Here is a 23,106-nt window from a genome sequence, read left to right on the forward strand (position 1 = left end):
ACCAACACATAAAGAGCCCCAGGCAACGAAGGAATGCTGAGGGCGGGAGAAATAGCAGTCCCAGCAGTGAGCCCCCTAATTGGTTATCAAATACCAAGTCATCAGCCCTGAAAGTATATGCCTGTAGGAAACATTAAACAGACAGAGCAAGTCATATCTACATACGCATGTGTGTTTATGTATGTGTAAGTGAACCAATAGTAACTGAAGAAAACGATACCGTGATTTTGAGTGGGCACAAGAGAAGGGACATATCTGAGAGATTTGAGAGAGGAACAGAAATGAAGAAAAAAAAGTATATTTTGATAATAAAATATTAAAATAAACAAGAAAAATAGTTAAAATTCAAAAACAAACATATGAAATTTAAAAATACTCTACTAATAAAATAACATCACTTTTAACTTTCAACTGATAAAAATCAAATATAAAATATGTTTCAGACTATAATGAATATGTTGTGTCATTGTAATTTTCCCCAAGGAAACATCACATCAGTTTAATATGGAGTCTTGCCTGAAATCTAAATACAGCTATATATCATGAAGGTTGTTAGGAAATATCTCTTAAAAACTTCAAAAACTAATTCAGTGTGAAGCTTTCTTGACTTCCTTAATAAGAAATACTTCAAAATTATAAATGGGTTCTCAACAAATCAATAGCCAGAGACAATAATTTTAACACTATGAAAAAAGGAATGTACAATGAAATCAGGAGTAAAAATATTCAAATAATTTTATTACATGTAGTAATAATTATCAACACCGGTTTGAAATTCCATTTCTAAAAAAATTCTACAATAATAAGAAAAGAAATCAGAACAATTTTGTCATTGGATATATCACCAATAAAAACTTCTGAAAATTCTGTATTCTGTCAATATTTATGAATCTTTAAAAAACATTTGAATACATTGTAATACAAATTAACAGTTGTTATTACTGTACCAATATTTAATTCTTAATAATAGCTCATTATGTTTTTAGTATGTATAAAGTGTCTATTGTTTTGAAACAAATTTTGAATAAAAATATCAACAATGTTTTCACACATTAATGATCCACATAGCATGGTGGGTAGAAGAGGCAGAAAAGGAAAGAAGCAATTTATTTCACCAGCTTGGTTGTCAAAATGAGCAAATGAATTAGCTTAAGCCAAAACCATTAAAATCACATGGCTAGCCAAATGTTACCATAATTTACTGTATATCACATCTTTAACCATCATAGCTATGATTTTTAAAGATTTTACTTTATGCTGCCATTTTAGAATTTTAGGTAAAGGAGAATTAGTTGTGATCTGGCATTCAAGAAGAGAATTAACATGTAGAGAGAGGACCCAAGCAACTTGGCTAAATGTTAAGTAGATGGTGTTGATGAAGGGAACAGATAAGGTGTTTCATCTGGAAGTGAAGGTATAAACCTAGTAAGAAGATGACCCAGTTGGTGCGAAAGCTCACCATTGGAGGATAGTTTCATTATAAGGTAGTAAGATAGTTGGGTATAACTTGTTCATGTCAAATTTTAGCAGAATAAGCATGAATTTGGCCCTATTACCAGCGGAGTGTGTTAGTAATAAAATAACATCTTCTAAAATATATAAAAACCAAAACTGTATACAGAATAGACCCATGAAAAGGTGTCTTAGAGTTTCTGTTGCTGAGAAGAAACACCATGACCAAAAAGCAAGTTGAGAAAGAAATAGTTTTTACTTGGTTTATACTACCTATCACTAGGTATCACTCTTCACCATTGAGGGCAGTCGGGACAGGCACTCAAACAGAGCAGGACCCTGGACACAGGGGCTGATGCAGCGATCATGGAGGGATGCTGCTTAACCAGTAAGCCATTTTTTCTCATGGCTTGCTCAGCCTGCTTCGTTTTTTTTTTTTTTTTTTTTTAAATCTAGACCTAACCAAGGATGGCAACGCCTACAATAGGCTGGTCATTCCATGAATAAGAACATATCCTATAGGCTTGTCTGAAGCCTGATCATATGAAGGGAGTTTCTCATTGAAGTTCCTTCTTCTTAGATAACTTAAGCTTGCTTCGAGATGAAGCAAAACTATCCAACACAAGAGGCCAGCTATTGTTGAATGATTTTTTTTTCCTACCTTGCGCTTAGACAATTCTTGTGTGTGATTTGAACAAATAAAGTTCTTAACTAGAGTAGAGGAAGTTTTAAAAGTAACATGAGGTGGTTTTTTTTTTCCAATGAGAATGCAGACATATTTTTGTTTTTTAAAAAATGTCCTCATTCAGATTTTATGATTCATGAATAACATTATCTTCAGAAGAACCAACCGTGAAAGATGACAGACTATTGAAAATACCTACAAGTGATGATGAACAGTGATATGGAAGCATAAACCAAGTAAACTATTTCCTCTCCAACTTGCTTTCAGATCTAATTAATGCTGTAATTGTTGCATGTATAATATATACAAATATACATATATATACATATAATAATATATATTCTAATAGACAATTATATATTTTGTTACTTTCTTACTAATTAAATGGAATAAATATTATCTTTACAGGCAGGAAATGGAAAAGAAAAGTGCTAAACAGTTTAAATACATTCATTTATTTGTAAATTTTATCTACTACAATTTTTTGATGAAATAGGAATAACTTTAGCAAATCTGATTCCAATGAATCCAATCAGTCTCATTCTTGCTTTTCCTGCATTTGCTTCTTAGGTGTTACAGTGAACACATACTCTTGCCTGGACCCTGGCATCCCTGTCCATGGCCGTCGATATGGCCATGATTTCTCCATTGGGTCAACTGTTTCATTTAGCTGTGATCCAGGATACCGACTGAGCCATGAAGAGCCCCTTCTTTGTGAAAAAAACCACTGGTGGAGTCATCCACTCCCAACCTGTGATGGTAAGTTCTCATCCATTTTACAAAATATCCCTAGTCATAAACTAAAGAAGACGGTATAGGCTTTGTAAATGAAGCTAAGCATATCTTAAATTTTGGCAACTTTTATCATATCTACTTAACAGAAAAGAAAGAATACTGATAATAAGTCATACTTATGCCATGTTTAAAGGCATGGCTTTTAAAAATATCTTTTATAATTCTTTGAGAATCTCCTACGTTATGTTTTGATCACATTCATCCACTTTGCTAACTCCTCCTAGATGCACCCTCCCACTTCATACCCAACCAAATTTGTATCAGCTTTTAAAGAAAGCCCATCAAGTCTCCTTTGTGGACATCCACTAAAGGATGCCAGTCCTACCAGTAGTCAGACCTTTAAAAACAACCCTTCCTTTCTTGGTAGCTATTAATAATAGCTCCTCATTTAGGTGTGAAACTTCATGACCATTTTCTACTTTAATACTTGGATTTTTTTTTTCCTACCTTGAGCTTAGACAATTCTTGTGTATGATTATTCAACTACTGTGAGTTCATAGCTGTGATTGCCATACGATGTCTAAAATATACAGGTTTTTCATCACTTACAAATTCTGGCTTTTACTATCTTTCCAAACCATCTTCTGCAGTTATCCCTATACCTTGGAAGGAGAGAGTACGCTCCATAGTCATTACTTCTCTGCACATTGACCTCTTAAGTTCCTTTTGATGGTCCTCAACTACTCTAAAAAAGAAACTTCACTGATAAGTTTGAGAGCTGCATTAATCTATGGGTATGACTGGTCATTTGGAGTAAGGTGAATACCACACCACTTTAGCAGAGCAACAGTAGTGTAATCTCCTCTGAGTACTATGACTTATCTAGAACCAGGCTGTTGGCTCTGATTACTATGCTAGATATGTATCCAACTTATGGAGCTGGCGTTACATCCAACCAGAAAGTGGTTAGCTTTTTTTTTTTTTTTTCCTTCAATATTTATGTTTTTAAACCACTAGTGGGCGTGACTTGTCAGGGTAGATCATTATAATGGCTCTTAGAATTCTCAGCTGGATAAGATTGATGATTACTTTTACCCCCTGGGAGGATGCATAACATCTTAAAGCTATTTAAAGACAACCAGTAAGAATAAGACTTTCAGGTCTTTTCAGTTTGATTTCTCCATGTTCTCAAATACATGATGTCTTCTTTTGTTTTGTTTTGTTTTGTTTTGTTTTGTTTTGTTTTGCTTTGCTTTGCTTTGCTTTGTTTTTCTAGACAAATTCTCCCTGTGTAACAGCACTGGCTATACTAGAACTCACTTTGTAGAACAAGCTGGCCTCCAGTTCACAGAGATCCAACTGCCTGTTGCCTCCTGAGCGCTGAGAATAAAGGCATGTGTCACCATGCCCGACGCTATATGATATCTTAACAATAATATTTTACCATCAAATTATAGACGGTAACTAAGAGCAATGGCAGTAGCCTGTGATATATGGAGACCTTTTTAATTTCTCTTGCTAACAACTCAAAATGCGATAACTTATTCGTGTGATTTGGCTTTAGTAGTGGTATCTAGTGAGGGAATTAGTCTCTCATGATACGGTAACTAAGCTCTGTTTAAAAATATGTATATGTTCATATTTTAAGAGTCTTCTACAGCAGTATTTTTTATTTTTTTATTTTAATTTTTTATTTATTCATTTTACATTCTGGTTACAGAAGGAATTTTCATATAACTTTTTCAGATTTTTTTGAACTTTAATGTTAATTGTTCTATAATTTTTTCCTTTCCTTAACATAACATCTTCAATGACTTTAACTTTTCATATGCCATATTCTCTTTAAACCCTAAAAAAGTTTATTTTATCTTACATCCTTTCAAAGCCCTTCCCATGGGTTATTTGAAATGAAACACACATAACAAATACCTAAAAAACACTTATCCAGATGTGAGAGAAATATATAAGTTTTATATTTGTGTATCTGGGTCTGCAGTCACAATGATTATTTCCAGCTCTGTCTATTTACTTGAAAATTTCATAATTTATTTTTCTTGTCAGCTGAATAATAAATACTATAATGCTCAATATATAACTTTTTAATTGCCCATTCATCTATTGGTGAATTTTTAGGCTATTTCCATTTGCTGGCTAATGTGAATAGTGCATCAGTGAACATAAATAAACAAGCACCTGTGTAGCAGCATGGGAAACTCTTGGGCATATTCCCAAGAAGTATGGTTGGATTATATGGTACACCTATTTCTAGCTTTTTGAGGAACTACCACATTTATTTCCATTTTAAATGTATTGTGGGCTGAAACAAACCCATCTTGAAACTGCCAATCATGCAAATGTACTGAAGGTACTCATTTGCTATCTTCCCATTGAAGTCAACTGTTCTGCAATAGAAAGTCCCTTGTTATAGCAAGTAACATCGTAGTAACCTTTACTGGTTTTGATTTTATGTGTGGACGGATAGATAGACAGACAGACAGATAGATAGATCTCCCATGGTATTCAGTTTCTAACATAAAACATGCAGTGTGAAAAAATACTTCCCCTAAGATTGAGAGGTGCTGTCAAATATGTTTTGTTACAAAGACTAGCCTGTTCAACTATGTGTTATTTAGATTCAGCCTCTACTTCCTACTTACAACATAATTCCCAAATACCTTTACTTCGTTCTTTTCAAATGGGAAGATGACATTTGTAATTTCATGATTGAATATTTTAATTCTTTCAGTGCTATCATGTTTTAGGAGCTGCCTTATGCCAATTTGTTTTAATAATAATGTTCAAAAGTCAGCAGCACACCCTCTCTGCATTTGGTATGATACCATTTGTATTTGTCATCACACTGTGATCACAAGTGACAAAAACCATACACTCAATGGTTTTTAAAAATTAAAGCACAAATTATGGTTCAGCTCATCAAGTCTAAAAAAGCAGGGTGGAATACTTGTCAGAGCTGATAATAACCAATAATTCAATTTCATGACTCCACTAAGCATTTTCTCTGTGTGTTTGAGTAATCTATTGAAACAAGGCTTTTTCCAAGGTTCCCGTTGATAGCACAGACCATATCCACAGGAAGACAGCATTATGTACTTATATCTTCAAAATTATAAAAGATTAAGAGCTATTCAAAGTTTCAATATGAAAAATTTCAGGCCCATACCCACACCAATGTCTGTAGTAAAGAAGGACTTCTAATGTTTGTTTGTGTCAGGAGGTCATTGTCCCCTAGAGTTGATACAAATGCTAGTTTAAAAACAAACAAACAAACAAACAAAAAACTACAAGGTTTGCTGACTATGAAAAAGCATTAGAGTTGGCATTAGAAATAAATATTCACCGAACGAAAAAAAAGAGGCAATATTTCCCAAAGAAGCAGGAAGGAAGTACAAATGTCATGCCACCATTAATTTTTATTAAGTATAAGGCAGCTAAATCCAAGCACAACACAAGTGTCTCTCAATTCTAAGAGGGACTGAAATTAACGTGAGTTTCAATGTATGGCACTTTCAGACCAAGTCTTCCTTTTGAATTGATGTTATTTCTTATTATATCTCATGTCCGAAATGCAGGCTTGTTTGTGAGTCTTGGAGAAAGGAGTGTAAATTACGAATTACAGGACTCAGGCACGTAATCCACATGGACTACCTCTCTCGTTCTGTCTCCATCATGCAGTATTTTGTTTGTTTGTTTGATTTAGCCTTTGTTTGTTTGTTTTGTGGTTGTTGTTTTAGACAAGATTTCACAGTCTAGCACTTTGGTCTTGAAACTTATGATTCTTCTTTTTGCCCCTCTGGAGTGCTGGTATTACAGCTGTGCCACTAGTCTTGTTTTTCCTAAATTCCTGCAAAGCTTCTTTTGTGAAGGATTTCATCACGCTCTTTTGATCTTCCATCTCATGCATATGTTTAGTATTTGTATTTTATACTGAGAATTTCTAACTGCACAAAACCTATGTAGTATTGATTTTTTAAATAGTTGGCTTCATTTTCTCTTGCATTATATTGAAATAATGATCCTTTATGGAGGAAGGACAAGAACTTACCATTAGTGGGGAAGGTTGAATTCACATAAATGGTGTTCATTTCCTCTCATAAATATCTTATAATAATAACACATACCGCATCATGTTTTAATTTCATTCTTGTATTAGTTATAATTTTTGCTCTGATAAAAATAACCAAGACAAACTGAAAGAGAAAGAGTTCATTTTAGCTTATTGTTTCTGAAAGATAAAGTACATAGAATCAAGGACAGCTCATTTGTAATGTCTACCAAAGCAGCAGGATCAGAAAGCTAAGAGCTCACATCTTGAACTATAAACAGGCAACATAAACTCCAAATTTTAATCTTAAGATTTCCTCCCAGTGATATACTTCCTTCAAAATGTCTGTACTGCTCAAAACTCTCCAAACAACATCACCAATCTGATAACATATTTTCCTTTTCTTTTTAAAATTTTATTTGTTTTTAATTTTTTTATTATTACAGTTTATTAACTTTGTATCCCAGCTGCATCCTGTTCCTTCATTCCCTCCCACTCCCACCCTCCCCCCCTCATCTCCTCCCTGCCCCTTTCCAAGTCCACTGATAAGGGAGTACCTCCTCCCCTTTCATCTGACCCTGGTTTATCAGGTATCTTCAGGACTGGCTGCAAATTCCTTCTTTGTGGCCTAGCAGGGCTGCTCCTCCCTGGGGGGAAGGGGAAGAGGGAGGTCAAAGAGCACACCATTGAGTTCATGTCAGAAATAGTCCCTGTTCCCCTTACTAGGGTACCCACTTGGATACTGAGCTACCATGGGCTACATCTAAGCAGGGGTTCTAGGTTATATCCATACATGGTCCTTGGTTGGAGAAATAGTCTCATAGAGGACCCCTGTGCCCAGATATATTTGGTCCTTGTGGAGCTCCTGTCCTCTCCAGGTCATATCAACTCCCCCTTCTTTCATATGATTCCCTGCACTCTTCCCAAGGTTTCGTTATGAGTCTCAACATCTGTTTTGATACACTGCTAGGTAGAGTCTTTCAGAGGCTGTCTGTGGTAGGCTCCTGTCCTGTTACTTGTTTTCTCCTGTAATACCCAGATCACAAGTCCCCAAATGACCGAAAGGCTTTGAGTCTGATGTAAACCACACGAGGGTCTTTATTACAAATAAGCTGGGTGGCTGCCCTTTACAAGAACAAAAGGGCAAATGACCCCCAACTCTGGGGAACAGGGTTTTTAAGGGGACAAAACCCAAGCAGGGAAGTGCAGGTCTTGGCGTTACAGGATTGGGTGAAAGGGTCTCTCGGGGATCCGACCTTTAAAATGATTGGTTTGTTTTTAGGCACCAAAACTGCAAATGGTCAGGTCTGGCTACCTGGGGGATGCCTGACCCCTGGTACTGCCCTGTTATGCGCAGGTTAGACTGTAGCAAAGGAGAGAGGAGTTAACACATTCCATGAGCTTTCTTAGTGGCTACATGACCCTAGTCATACCCTAAGGTTAATCTGGGCAGGGGACTGCTGCTGGATCTCTGCTCTGAAAGGACTGTGATTTTGCCCCAGTCCCAGGAATTAACTCTAAGTTTTTGAACCTCTCACTCCTACATCCAATGGCCATCCCATTTGTCTTTCTAACTGAGGATTGATCATCGTACCCTGGGTCCTCCTTCTTGTTTATCTTCTTTAGGTGCATAGATTTCAGTATGGTTATCGTATCTTATAGGTCTATATAAGTGAGTATATACCATGTGTGTCTTTCTGCTTTTGGGATACCTCACTCAAGATGATCTTTTGTAGGTCCCACCATTTGCCTGCAAATTTCATGATTTCCTGTTTTTAATTGCTGAATAGTATTCCATTGTGTAAAGGTACAATTTCTGTATCCATTCCTCCGTTGAGGGACATCTGGGTTGTTTCCAGGATCTGGCTATTACGAATAAAGCTACTAAAAACATGATTGAGCAAATCAGATAATATATTTTCAAACACCCTAACTATAGGGAACATTTATCATTCAAACCACCAAATTTTTATGCCTCCAAATAACACTCAAAATTCCATAAAATATCAAATCTTAGTATTTAGGTCATGGAAAGGTGGCTAAGAAATCAAGAGAAAATATTATTCTTGCAGAGGACATGAAAGTATTTCTCAGCAAGTGAATAACAGCTGTACCTCAAGTTTTTGGAACACTGATACCCAATTCTAGCCTCCATGGACACCAGGAACACGAATCATACATACACAAACATGCAGACAAATACTCATAGTAATAAATAAAAATAAATTCATCTTTAGAAATTGGATTTAGCCAGATGTTGCCACATGCCTTTAATCCCAGAACTCTGCAGAGACATGAGGCATAAGGATCACTGTGAGTTCAAGGACAGCCTGTCCTACAAAGAGGGTTCCAGAACAGCCAGGACTGTTACACAGAGAAAACCTATCTTAAAAAAATAAAGTAAAATAACCAAAAAAAAAAAAAATTAGATTTAAATATGCTTAATGAGTCTTCATATTGAAGATATCTCATGATTGGGTCTAATAAGCTATAAATCTTCTCTTCCACATTTGTTTCATCTAGTAGAAATGGTAGGTTTTTAGATTGACAATAAGTATGAGATATTTATTTATGAATAAGCTGCTATTTAGACTTAGCCATCCCACACAAGCTTCTTCTGTAGAACTAGGATGTGTCAGTGTGCATCTCAACAATTCACGTGCTAGTCACTCTCTTATAAATAGCAATCTCATGAAGGAAACAGCATTGAAAACACTTGAAATGTAGAACTGTCTCACTTAAACAGTTGAAAGCCATTACTATGTGCATGCAAATGAGGACACTGATGACGACAGTGCAAAAAATTCTCAATAGCATTCAAAACAACTGGAAAATAAATGAAAATACATAAAAAATAATACTGATATTGTAAAATTAAAAAAGGGAGATTGATTTGAAGATGATTTGAATTAAGTGAACCTCAGGGAAAATGAATGATATTGGTCTTTGTTGTGTAGGTTAGGAGTCTTGATATGTTGTTCAGAGTGATTTCAAAATAGAAATCCCAAGTGAAACACATGTCTCAAATTTTAGAGTACTTGACCTACTGGTGTATTTGATTATAGTCTCTTCTTAGGTGACACCATTAAAAAGCTCATAAAATGGGAAGGAGTACCACAAACTAACCACACTCTCTGACCCACTTCCACTCTTTCTAAAACCTTTATATAAAACTCTAGGGTTTGTTGTTATTCTTGTTTTTATTGTTTTTATCTGAGTTTTGTTTAAATTTCACATCCTTTCAATAAGATAAAAAGGTTTAATGAAGTATATTATTTTTATTGACTACACTACAGTGAATAAAATCATACAGTGCTTTATTGATTCTGTTTTGTTTGTTTGGTTTTCAGAATGGAGGGACAAATGTACAGATGTAATATAATCTAAGAAAATAATTCAAGGTTTGGGAATCTGGGGAGATGGACTAATGTATAAAGATTCCCAGATTCCCAGAAGCCACATAATAGCCTGGGACATTAATGGCACTGCGTTTAATCCTAGCACTTGCATGACAGACACTCCCAAGAAAGCTACCTAACTAACGCAGTGAAACTGGGAAGTTCGGGGGTCAGAGGAGAAAATAGTGTAGAAAGAAAGACACATGACTTCAACTGCAAGCCTCTACATATATCACACACATGGAAATTCACTAGCAAGCACAGGTGTCCACACTAGTATGAATCCTCCCAATATATGTATACCACACACAGAGAGATAAACACACACACACAAAAGACAGACAAGCAGGCAAACAGAAAAAAAGAAAGAAGAAATCTCAGTATCCAAGTGGGTTCCCCAGTAAGGGGAACAGGAACTGTCTCTGACATGAACTCAGTGGCTAGATCTTTGACCTCCACCCCTACCCCCACCCCGAAGGAGGAGCAGCCTTTCTAGGCCACAGAGGAGGACATTGCAGCCAGTCCTGATGAGACCTGATAAGCTAGGGTCAGATGAAAGGGGAGGAGGACCTCCCCTATCAGTGGATTTAGAGAAGGAAGGGAGGAGATGAAGAAGAGTAGGTGGTGATTGGAAGGGAATGTGGGAGGGGGCTACAGCTGGGATACAAAGTGAATAAACTGTAATTACTATAAAAAATAAAATTTAATTAAAAATAAAGAAAAAAGAAGATAGTCCATCTTTGTAATGTCATTATCAGAAAGACATAGTTGGACTGGTGTATGTACTTGTGAGACTAATCACAGAAGCACAATATAGGTTTCTAAAACATGAAAAGAAAACTGAAAAATTTAGGAATAATGATTAGCAATGACAGACTGCACATACCCTAAGCATAAGAATAAGATCTAATTCATGATTGTATAATGATTTGATAATAATGTCTATGTTTGGAAGTGTGTGCTTAATTTTAGGAATATTGCTTGCTAAGTTACCTCAATAAAAGGTCTTAGTCATTACATCTGTAGATATATGTATTAAAAAAAAACCACATAGATGTATTTATATTTTCAGTTAGTAAGTCCAAGCCTTTATGCTTAAATAATCCTAGAGATCACTGACTCAGTATTTCCTGTCAGTCAAAGTTGGGCAGAGGTCAGACTGTCTTGCCACCTCCCAGAATCGTCACAGATATGTGGAAAGAAAACTGTGATCATGGTAGGAAACAAGGATAAAGATCACTGAACTTTCTGTTATCTTGGGGAAAGTGGCTTAAAAACATGGTTTTGACTGCCCTGTCCGTATCCGAAGGAGTTTGCCTTTTCATGTAGAACAGAATGTAAATCTGACCTATGTCTTTTATTGGTCTCTTAACACAGATAAAATTAAATAATTGTTGATTCCAATGTGTAATATAGGCTTTGATGACTTTTATATGGTGGAAGATAGAAACATTTTTCTAAAAGTATGTGAATATTGATTCAGATAATTTATTCAATGGCAGATCATAAACTTTTATTTGCCTTGACTTTTCTGAGATATTGCTTATAGACTTTATCACCAAGATAGCTGTAGCATCTTTGTCCCTGCAAGAATCCCATTTTGTTTATGATATTCATTTCTCAATGAAGTACGGAAGCAATGAAGACTTCAAACTGTTTTCACATCTTCCTTTACTGCTTTAAAAGGAATCCCATGATGTGTGACACACTTCCTTTCAGGAATCTATAGAAAACAATTTTACATAATTAACTCATTTCTTAGTGTTTAATAAGAGAAGCTGCTAAACAATTAATTACTCATGTTTAATTGACCACCAATTTATTCAAATGTTGCTTATAATTAGAAAAGTGTAAGGATATACTTCAAATTCAAATGTGAAATACTGGGCTATGTTCTCTTAGGGCCTGTGATAATTCTCAGAAACTGTTAATACATTTTTCTTCCCTGCTGCTAAAATGGATGAGAGGATTTTGCTGTATTTGAAAGAAGTCTTTACATACGCCTCTTATTAACAGGAAGTTGATTAGACAAACATAATGGGACTCATCTTCTTTCCAGAGGAGATGAGAAATTTGCTCAGCCTCTGCCTCTCCAACGGTAACTGACAAAAACGTTCTCTTTGTATTTTCAGCACTATGTGGAGGAGATGTGAGAGGACCTAGTGGGACAATCTTATCACCTGGTTACCCAGAATTTTATCCAAATTCTCTGAATTGTACATGGACAGTTGATGTAACCCATGGAAAAGGTACTTTGTTTTAGTCAAGAATATTGAATAATTGTTTGAGTATTTATTTGGATACATCTTTATTTTAGCTATCTATTTTAATGTCCAAAACTAGGTAAGTGCTAAAATTAAATTCAATTAAAAGTGCTCATTTTTAAATCAAAATTGCTCTGGAGTTAGCTGACTTTTCTTAGCAAATATTTGGAGTTTGTTCAGAAATAAAACCTGAAAGAGATCAGCATTGAATGGAGCTTAGTTCATCATACTTGTGTAAAAAATATTGTTATAATGATAGTTCTATATAAATTTATAACTGTTACATATGGCTTCTCATCCAAATTATGTCTCACATCATAAAGGCAATCTTTAAAATAGTAGTTTGTTCATAGTAGATATTTATCTATATCTTTTGAAATAAGCATTCATTTGAAAGGTGATGTGGGACTCCAGTGGTTATAATTGATGCTATTGGAATTTGACTAGTAAATTAACAAGACAATTCATCAAAAGAGCAGCACTGGAAAGATTAGCATCCCACAATATTAAAGTGATAATGATCGAATATTTACCTAGAAGCACAGACTTATTTTTAAATTCAGTTTTAAGTATTTTTAGTTTACAATTGTTGAGACATTGTTATTATTTATTTTATCGTTACTATTGAAAACCTCAATAAATCCAAAGTAAAAAGTAACAATGGAAAAATACTATCAGAATTTCTTAATTCTAAAAAGAATTTTAGCAAATGTAATTTTGTGTTTTTATTAAACAAATTTACTTTTAATAAAATTTTACACCATTTTATTGAGAGGTGAGGATTATATGTGGGTTGCTCTAGTTATGTTTCCAATAGTGACTTAAAAGCTGCTATGAAAAACTGTTAAAATGAGAATATAGGAAGTCCCAGAAGCAGTGAAGTTGTTGATATTATGAATCTGGTTTGTGTAGTTTTGTAGGATACAGAAGTTTCTGTTGGAAATTAAAGAAAACATCCTATTATTTTGTTGTGCAGTGGATGAAGTGAGTTTGAAATAAACTCCCTAACATTATACAAAAAAAAAAAAAAAGAGGACTACAAGTTGCTTGCTATGTAAACAGAGGTTTAATTATCACTTAAGTTTTCACATCTTTACAGGCTGTGTTAATTAAATCAGTATTTACATGCCCAAGAATGCAGGTTTATGTACCTTCTTTTAAGAGCTAGCAGTGTTTGCTTGAAGCACTGTTCCAAACACAAGACAAAGTGACTTGAAGGACTTAGAGTTGGGAGAAGGGGATAGTCTAACCTTTCACAGGCCACATTGATTTCTACTTATGGGTGTCTGGAGACATGGAGTGGCATCTTTTTGTGACTAGGTCCGATTACAGGGATGTTCCTTGGGAGAAGCCCTAATCATTTCTTAAATTGTTATACAAGTTGGATTTCTAAGGTAAGAAACTTGCCACCAAAACTATAAATAACAAATAAAACACCAAGCAAATCACCGTTCCAGGTCTCTTCCTCTGAAGATGACCCAGCTAAGGGAGTACTTCACTCTAAAGTTTCAGAGTTACACAGCTAAACACAAATGTTGCAGAAGTCTCCATTGATGAGGCCTGCATTCATTCTCATTAATTCTTTCATCCCTGTGGCATAGTACTAATTTATGAGTGTTTAATCTCACAATTTATGCTTTAAGATTATTGTGATTTTAGGTAGCAATTATCCTAAGTACCTCACATTCTGTAATTACATATGCAGCAGGTTATTTCTACTTATCTCTGTAATTCTGCTATATTTCATCACAATTTTTGACTTAAAGATTCTATGATGGAATTTTAAAGTTCATTGCCTTTCATTTATATTTGCATTATAATGTCAGAGGATTCTTATACTTAAGTGTAAACATCAATAGATTTATAAGAATTTATAAGATTTATAAGAATCTTGGAAGTAAGATGTAAAAAGTTTCCAAATATATGGCCAATAATCTCTTTATTACACATATTTATTGACTATTTGGGCACATAAGACTAATGCTCTGTATCAAAGAAGAAAACAGATTCATAAGCAAACAAAAATTAAGCTACATCTGTGTTTTCTTATGGAGATAGAGAGCTGTCAGAAAATAAAATAGACAACACAAGATCTGTAGGTTATAATGTACAAATAAAGTACAAACCTATAAGTTTACAAGTTGGAAAATAAAACATAAAATCACCTTCAAAGCTATCACTGGTTAAATGACTAACAAAACTGAGACCTCACTGATATTTTTGACTTTAAGGTCAAGGGTTTACAAGAGTATCTCTCACTTAACTCACTTTAACAAAGCATCTTGAAAAGTCATTCCCATGAGAAGGGGAAAGAACTGTGATTTTAATCCCAAGCATTTCCTCTCACTGCCTTTTAAGATTTTGTCTTTTTCTATGTTCTTTCTCATGCCTGACCCAGGCCTGTTCCTCAACCCGTGTTTCTTTTGAAAGTCATTGCTTTTAGAAGCCTCTAAACAATCTTTGACTAACTATTACTTCTGTTTCCATGATGCTATATCTTTAGGATTAAACGATGAACAACAGTTAATAAGTGTTAAGTTATTCCACTGTACCAAACACTCTTTTCTCATCCGCATTGGAAATCCATGTTATTGATAGAGAGAATAAAACAAATGCAAAATAAAACAACAAAAAAGTAGCATACTTGACAAAGACCTTATCAGCATCAGTATTTATCAGAAACCTTAATTTTCCCTGAAAAAAATCAATGTATATCAGAACATATTTAAATAAAAGCATATATATGCTCGTCTTCTCATATTTTATCCCATTGTTGGTCTGTATTTCCTCAATAGGAGAAATAAAACCAAGAAGTATAAGTAAGGATGCAGAACTACCATACTTAACTATTGGAAATGTAAATCAGAACAGATATTTTGTAAAGCCATTCTTCATAAAACTGAATGTATGACCTAAGGGTGTAATCATTCTACTCTTATATATTCATGTAGAGAAATTAATACATGTGTACATCAAAAGTGATATTTGCATATTAATATTGGCACAAACAAATTCATGATAAAATGCAAGGCACCGCAATGACCATCAACAATTGAGCAGGTAACTGAATGTGATCAACATATAAGCCACACATGTCTAATGTTGAGTACAAACCAGACCCCAAAGAACAGTAGTTCATAATTCAATTATAGAAACTACAAGAACACTTATATGAAATAGGAAACTGGATCGTGCTGTTAGGAGCTCAGGGATCAATTGTCTGTGTCAAAGTGAAGTGACAACAATTTTCATGGCACTAGTTCTAGTGTCAGAAGTGTACACATCAGTGTTCATACTGTTTGGAAACTGATCATTTAGTGTTCAAAATTCAATAAGTTCATAAATGATGTCCACACTTCAGCGTATTATAAGGAAAGCTTGAAAGGTATAAAAATAAATAGATAATGAGTTATTATACTTCTTTAATAAATATTATCTCCCTGTGTTTGCTTTGTTTATTTTATTTTTTCTGAACTAGACTTAGGTTTGTTTGAAAGTTGAGAGTTCATTAACACCATTTTCATATTGTTTGAGGAGACTGGAGAAAAATGGAGAAAACATGCTTGACAGACACCAGGAAGTTACAAGGATACATATTTTCCTTGCAACTATAAAAATAAAGTTATTCTTTTCCAGACATGTTCTCATGGTTTCTAGGTTTTGCCCAGCATATTGTTCATAAATAATCTGAAAAAACACAAAGGATAATAATTATTCTGTACATTTACAATATGTAGTAACAGTGGATTTCCTTTCCAGATTTCATTTCAAACCAAGCATATGAATGCTTTACGTTCATGGAAACTTTTTATAGTGCATTTACATGTTTTGCCCAATATAAGTCTAATATTCCTACTTTTTATTCGCAGGTGTGCAGTTCAACTTTCACACTTTTCATTTAGAAGATCACCATGACTATTTACTGATCACAGAGAATGGTAGTTTTACCCAGCCACTGGCACGCCTCACTGGTTCAGAACTTCCTTCAACAATCAATGCTGGTCTCTATGGAAACTTCAGGGCTCAGTTACGCTTCATTTCAGACTTTTCAATATCATATGAAGGATTCAATATCACGTTCTCTGGTGAGAAAACAATGAAACTAGAAGTCTTTCAGTAAACTTAAAATGATTAAGTTTATAATATTATTATTAACATGACAAACAAAAATGGGAAAATTGCAGAAAAATGAAAAAATGTTTAAATTAGAAAAACAAAGGAAAACTACACTTTGAGAAGCTTTGGAATGCCTTGAAGATTGTCTCCAGTCACACAATACAAAGCATTAAATAAAAGGCAAATAATTAATCTATATATAAATTATATATAATTGCTATAATTCTTTCATGTTTTATCAATTGGACTCAAATAGAGAATGTGAGTTAAATAGACATCAGAAGCAAGAGAAGACAGGGAACAGGACACTGGAGCCTACCACAGATGGCCTGTGAAAGACTCCACTGATCAAGGTATTGAAGCAGAGGCTGAGACTCATAGCCAAACTTTGGGTGGAGTGCATGGAATTTTATGAACGATGGGGAAGGCAGAGACCTGGAGGGGACAGGAGCTCCAAAAAGAGACCAACAGAGGAAAAAAATAACTCTCCCAGGGGGTCCTGAAGAGACTGATACCCCAAACAAGGACGATGCATGGAGAGGACCTAAAATCCCTGCTCAGTTGTAGCCCATAGACTTAGTCACCAAGTGGATACCCTAGTAAGGGAGCAGGGGCTGTCTCTGACGTGAACTCAATGGCAGGCTCTCTGATCACCTCCCCCTGGTGGGGGGTACAGCCTTGTTATGCCACAGAGGAAGACAATTCATCCAGTCCTGATGAAACCTGATAGGCTAGGGTCAGATAGAAGGACATGAGGATCTCCCCTATTATTGGATTAGAGGAGGAGCATAGGGGGAGAAGAGGGAGGGAAGGTGGGATTGGAAGGAAATGAGGGAGTGGACTACAGCAGGGATAACAAGTGAATAGATTGTAATAAATAATAATATTAATTAGAAATGCAAAAAAAGAAAATGTGAGTTAAACTTGTGAAATCTATCTAGCTTTATTTGTCTTATAATGACATACTGACTGACCAAGATAAAAAAATAAATTTACTTTTCCTAGTTTTGCATATAAAATTTATAAGAAAGAAGTATGAATAGACTTTCATAGACAACAACACCATTTATAGACAAATGACACTGTTAGTATAACTCCTGGCCTCAAGCTTTATGTGAGGTTGTTGCTCTTTCTTTCATTAATAGAAAAAAAGTATAACAAAATTTTTAATGGAAACAATTTATTTAAAGTTGTTGCTAGAGAAATGTATCTGCCACTGCATCTTCTGTTACAGTATTACCACTTACTGAAAGGAGGAAATCAAACACAGGAAATCTTAGCTATGTATCCAAGCTACCAGTGATGTGCAATGAGCCCTAACCTGGGTAAGGATCATTTCCTTGTGCCAGAAATCCTGTGTCATTGGGCTATTTTCAATTCCAACATGAATAGCCTACAGGGATATTAATTCCAGATCTCAGCTCTAGTATGACTTGAGTTCCAAGAAAAGTTATTAGGATAAGGGTCATAAAAAGGTGTATCTATGAGTCTCAGCTTCTGTTTGATACTCTGCTGGGTAGAGTCTTTCAGAGGTCCTCTGAGGTAGGCTCCTGTACTGTCCCTTGTCTTCTACCACATCTAATGTCTATCCTGTCTGCCCTTCTGAATGAGGATTAAGCATCTTTCCTAGGGTCCTCCTTGTGGTTTAGCTTCTTTTAGCTATAGAGAAAGAGGATCAATACAGTCCTGATAAGTCCTGATGGGCTGGGTCAGATAGGGGAGTGGACTACCAGTGAACTAAGGGAGGGACATAGCAGGGGAGGAAAGAGGAATATCGGGAACAGGAGGAGATGAAAGAGGGGGTTACACCCGGAATGTATAGTGAATAAATTGTAATAAATAATAATAAAAGTAAAGAAAATAAAATGTACACTTATCACATGAAGTTGTACTGTATAATTATAATAGCATAAAAAGCTATTTCTCTATATAGAAACACATTAGCAAGTAAATTATATGCTGACTCGAGAACATTGAAATTATTACATATAATGCACATACAATGATACAAATGCAATTCTTTTCTACAATAAAGTTGTTACATGTGTTTATGAATACATATAAGTGCCAATATTGTTCTTTAAATTATCATTTAACTATTTTTATGAAAATACTTAACTACTAGAATAATTGAAGCAATCTATATATGAATATAATCAATTTAAATCTAGATATTTGAGATATACCCAAATAATTCACAACAAAAAACATAAAAAAATCCTCTTTGTTTGTTATTTTTACCATAGTAACTGGTTAAAAAATAGTCTCCTGGAAATATATTTAGGAGAGCTGTTTCTTATTAAGTCTACATATAAATTATGTTTCAAGAACCATTCTTTTACCTTGAAAACTGTTTAGTCATGCATTTTCACATGTTCATTCATTGCCTGGGGAGGGTTCCTGTATAAATCCATCAAGTAATTATTACCAGTGCAGAGTTCCTTCATTCTTACATAAACTTTGCCATCTGAAGATAGATGTTTTTCAGAATGTGAGCTAATTGAATACCTGACACTAGCTGCACAACAGCCATCACCATTTCAATTAAAGCAGTTAAGTGAAAGGCACTTTTTTTCTTACTGATAATGATTTTATTTCAAATGTTACTTTTGCTTGAAAATACACATCCCTCATGTCATTACTATAATTAAAAACTTTGTAAAGTGGAAAAAATTTCTAATGCTGAAAGAAAAAAAAACATCATGAGATACATAGTTACATTTTCAGCTTATCAATCAGGTTGCATTTTCCCATCCTCACTGAATTTCACACATGAAAGTACTCCCTTAGTTATTAAATGTAACACACGCACACAAAGAAAATGAAGTGCCCCCATAGCACAGCAAGGTCTTAAATATAAGAAATGTATTTTTAAACTGATCACTCTCATTTCTCTTTTCTGGGTGATTTATTTAACTCTTACAGAATATAACCTTGAGCCTTGTGAAGACCCTGGAATTCCTCAGTATGGTAGCCGAGTTGGGTTCAGCTTTGGGGTCGGTGATACTCTGACCTTCTCATGCTCGCTGGGTTACAGACTAGAAGGCTCTTCGGAGATCATCTGTCTTGGCGGTGGCCGGCGAGTGTGGAGTGCACCTCTGCCAAGGTGTGTGGGTACGTGGTCAGCTGCTTTCATTTGCTTGTATGTGTAGTCACTGTCCATGAAGTTGCATGATTACACACTTTTTTTTCTTATAATCTGTTGAATTTCTGCATTTCTTTCACATTAGTTACTTCTATTTTCTTTTCAATTTGGCAATATGGTGTACCCCAATTATTCTGCTGCTGCAATCAAACAACTATGCTTCTCAACAGGTTTTCAGATAATAATAAAAACAAATGAAACAGGCATAAGATAAATACATTGATGATCCACAGATAACTAAACAAGATAATAAAAATTACAAAACCTGAAATAATGCATGGATTCATTTCCTAAAAGTTAAAATTAACATGAAGATTTCTGAGTGATTCTTTTGTGATTGGTTTATTCTGTCTCTAGGTGTCTGATTTACATACCTAAACTCTTTTTTTTTTTTTTTCTGATAACTCACTCACAACAAGGAGGGAGAACAGTCAATTTGAGTATGAAGAAATGGCTAGAAAGGTAAATTGCCCCATTATCCAACAGTCCAGCACTCAGAATCTAGCACTGGACAATTTCTATAGAAACGCTTACACGGTGAAATCTATTGTTTTGATGCTATATTCTGACTGATGTTTCGACACTATTTTATTACTTGTAATTTATAGGTATAAAAGAAAATTACAAGGAAAATGAGTCAATTATAGAAGAGATAAGAGTTTTAAGGCACCTATTGACTCATGATAAATGGATTGATAGTTATTCATGTTGTGAGATAAAGACTAGCAGTAATTTAAGTGTAAAAAGTCTGGATCTAATATAATTTTAAATGAGTATTTTGTCAAAATAAGGGACAAAAATAAGTAGATTTTTTTCATCATTATTTAAGCTACTTTCCATTTAAACAGACACTCCAGAGATAAGAACAATGTCAGGTCACTGGACATTCAATAATTATTAGTGTTTATTGTCCTGAAATAAAAAAAATATATATATTTATTAAGAAACACCTATAATTGGACATAAATCAATATTCTTGAGTTTCACTGTGGTGAGGGTTATAATATCCTCTTTCAAACAACAGAATCTCATTTAATGCTCACAACTCCCAATATATTGATTTTCCTTTTTTTTTTCTGTAAAACTTGATCCTTATATGTTAAATAATGTACCCAAAATCAAGTTTATAAGTGGTAGGATTGAGCTTGAGCATGATTTATACAAAGGTAAATCTCCCAATATGCCCAGTCCTTTATAACAGTATCTCAGAAGCTGCTTTAGACACAGGCTCAAAGTCACACAGAGTTAAAAATTTTCTCCTAAGGTGACAAATACTAGACTGTTACTAACTCAGAAAAAAAAAACTTAAAATTTCTCATTATATTTAATTTATTCATATATAGATCTTTAATTGGAAGGGTGAAAGAATATTTAGACAATTTTAGAAAGCAATTTTTGCTGTGAGACTCTTACATACAGTTTCAAATTAAAAATATAAAAGCTCTTTCTACTTTTACACTGATTGAAATTTATGATTGATTCTGTCGACCTTAATATTTCCTATCACATGTATGTATTTAACTTGGAAGATGGAACAGCTATAAGTAATAGAATGTTTTTCAATAATTCTATAATTTTTATCAAACTTTTCTCTACTAGTTTGTTTGCTCTTTATCACAAATATGCTCATCTTTGTAATTCTAGACCCACATATGTCCACTTACTTTTTTTTATTTTTTTGATCACTATAGTTAGACAAAAACAGGACATGTTGTTTGACATTATTCATATCAGCAAATGACTTGCTCTGTTTTATTTTCAGGTGGACAGATAATAGAACAGGACAGGGTCTAATTCTGTGGAGTGCTATCAAACTCAATGGATAGCTAAACTTGGCTTTCAGCTCTTGGTAGTTCCACATACTTAGCTTTCTGAGAATAGGACACAAGAATGAGCCATCCTACAGATGTTTAATCCGCAATGCTGCTTCTTTTTGCACAATTTTCTCATTCATACTTTTTACTTTCATCCATTTTACTTCCTATAAATCTATCACAGTTCAACTCTTTAAAAAAAAAAAACCAACAGCAACAAACAATAAATAACTAAATGAGAAAAGAAATAATAGCAAACAACACCAAACCAAAAAGACAAGCACAAGAAAAAGAGTCTGTTTTGTTTTGGCCAACTACCCACTGGAGCCTGAACTAGAGTGTGGTTAATAGATATACCCAGTAGAGAGATGTACTGCATTGGAGAAAATTAGTTTTCCTTTTCCCAGAAGATATCAATTGCAAAGAGCTTCTTGATGAGGAATGGGGTTTTGTATCCACTTCCTCTTCTTTATGCTAAGATTTCATCTGGTTTGAACTTGTGCCATCTTTTACAACCAGGAAAACGAGTGTATCTTCACGCAGTGTCCAACTAAACTAGAATCCCAAGCCAGGCCCTGTTGCAAATAAGCAAGCAGTTAATGATGGAAGATGTTTTGCAAAGTAGATTAGCAAGTTCAATACGAACAGTGATTTGTCTCTCAGTAAGATTCCGCCCATTGTAAGAAGCCCGTGCATTCCAAGTCATCTTAAAGACATTAACACATTCACGCTCAAAATCCCAAAAAACACATCTACTTCTCTTTCTAATTCCGTATGGCACTGATTTGTGTGTGTGACCTCCAACAAGTAACAAAATCATGCTTTAATCATGAGTCAAATGAGAAAAATGATCTCTATGTTAGACAGACATACTTTATTCACTTTTTTTTTTTTTTTTGGTCTTTTTTAGATACATACAGTGTTTTTTTTATTGATTTTTGTAGCTTAAAAATGAGTGTTGGTAACAGAAAAACAAGGCTGTGGGTAGACAGCATGAGGACACAGCGCTATCAGTATAACATTTGTGTGAATCTGAACCTGTTCTTGCAGGTTCTAAAAGAAAAAAAGACAGAAAAGAGAAAAATCCATCATTAAGCAATTATGTCTATTCCATCTCAAAATCGAAGCTTTTCTTAAAGAAATTACAGGCACCAGGTCCTCATCATTGTAATGTTAAATGTGACTCATTTGTGACTTCAACCATCAACGAAGTGAACAGATGCTAAGCAAATTTACGGATTAAATATTTGAATTGGTTTTGTTCTATCATTAACTAGCTGAATAAATTTCAGAAAATGTCTCAATTTTCTGCATCCTCTTTTAAAAAGAAGTTTGGCAGTATGTCCTCTATACAAATCAATAGCTCTAAAGTAAACGAGTAACTGTGCTAAACAGACACAAATACTTGGGGTAAAAAGCTGTGGTAATAAGATA

General features: G+C 34.5%; 1 protein-coding gene across 1 annotated transcript in view; it reads left to right on the plus strand.

Moving 5' to 3' along the window:
• The window catches only part of Csmd3 (CUB and Sushi multiple domains 3), a gene marked incomplete at its 5' end in the record, with an annotated part of 1,006,505 nt that overhangs the window by 543,504 nt on the left and 439,895 nt on the right, over positions 1-23,106 (plus strand). The window contains 4 exons of the mRNA XM_055626685.1: positions 2,708-2,896; positions 12,466-12,582; positions 16,467-16,682; positions 19,639-19,827. Of these exons, the coding sequence (XP_055482660.1) occupies positions 2,708-2,896; positions 12,466-12,582; positions 16,467-16,682; positions 19,639-19,827 (711 nt within the window). The remainder of the gene's footprint in view (positions 1-2,707; positions 2,897-12,465; positions 12,583-16,466; positions 16,683-19,638; positions 19,828-23,106) is intronic.

The sequence above is a fragment of the Psammomys obesus genome, unplaced genomic scaffold, assembly GCF_907164565.1.
Source record: "Psammomys obesus unplaced genomic scaffold, mPsaObe1.curated_primary_1811, whole genome shotgun sequence".
NCBI lineage: Eukaryota > Metazoa > Chordata > Mammalia > Rodentia > Muridae > Psammomys > Psammomys obesus.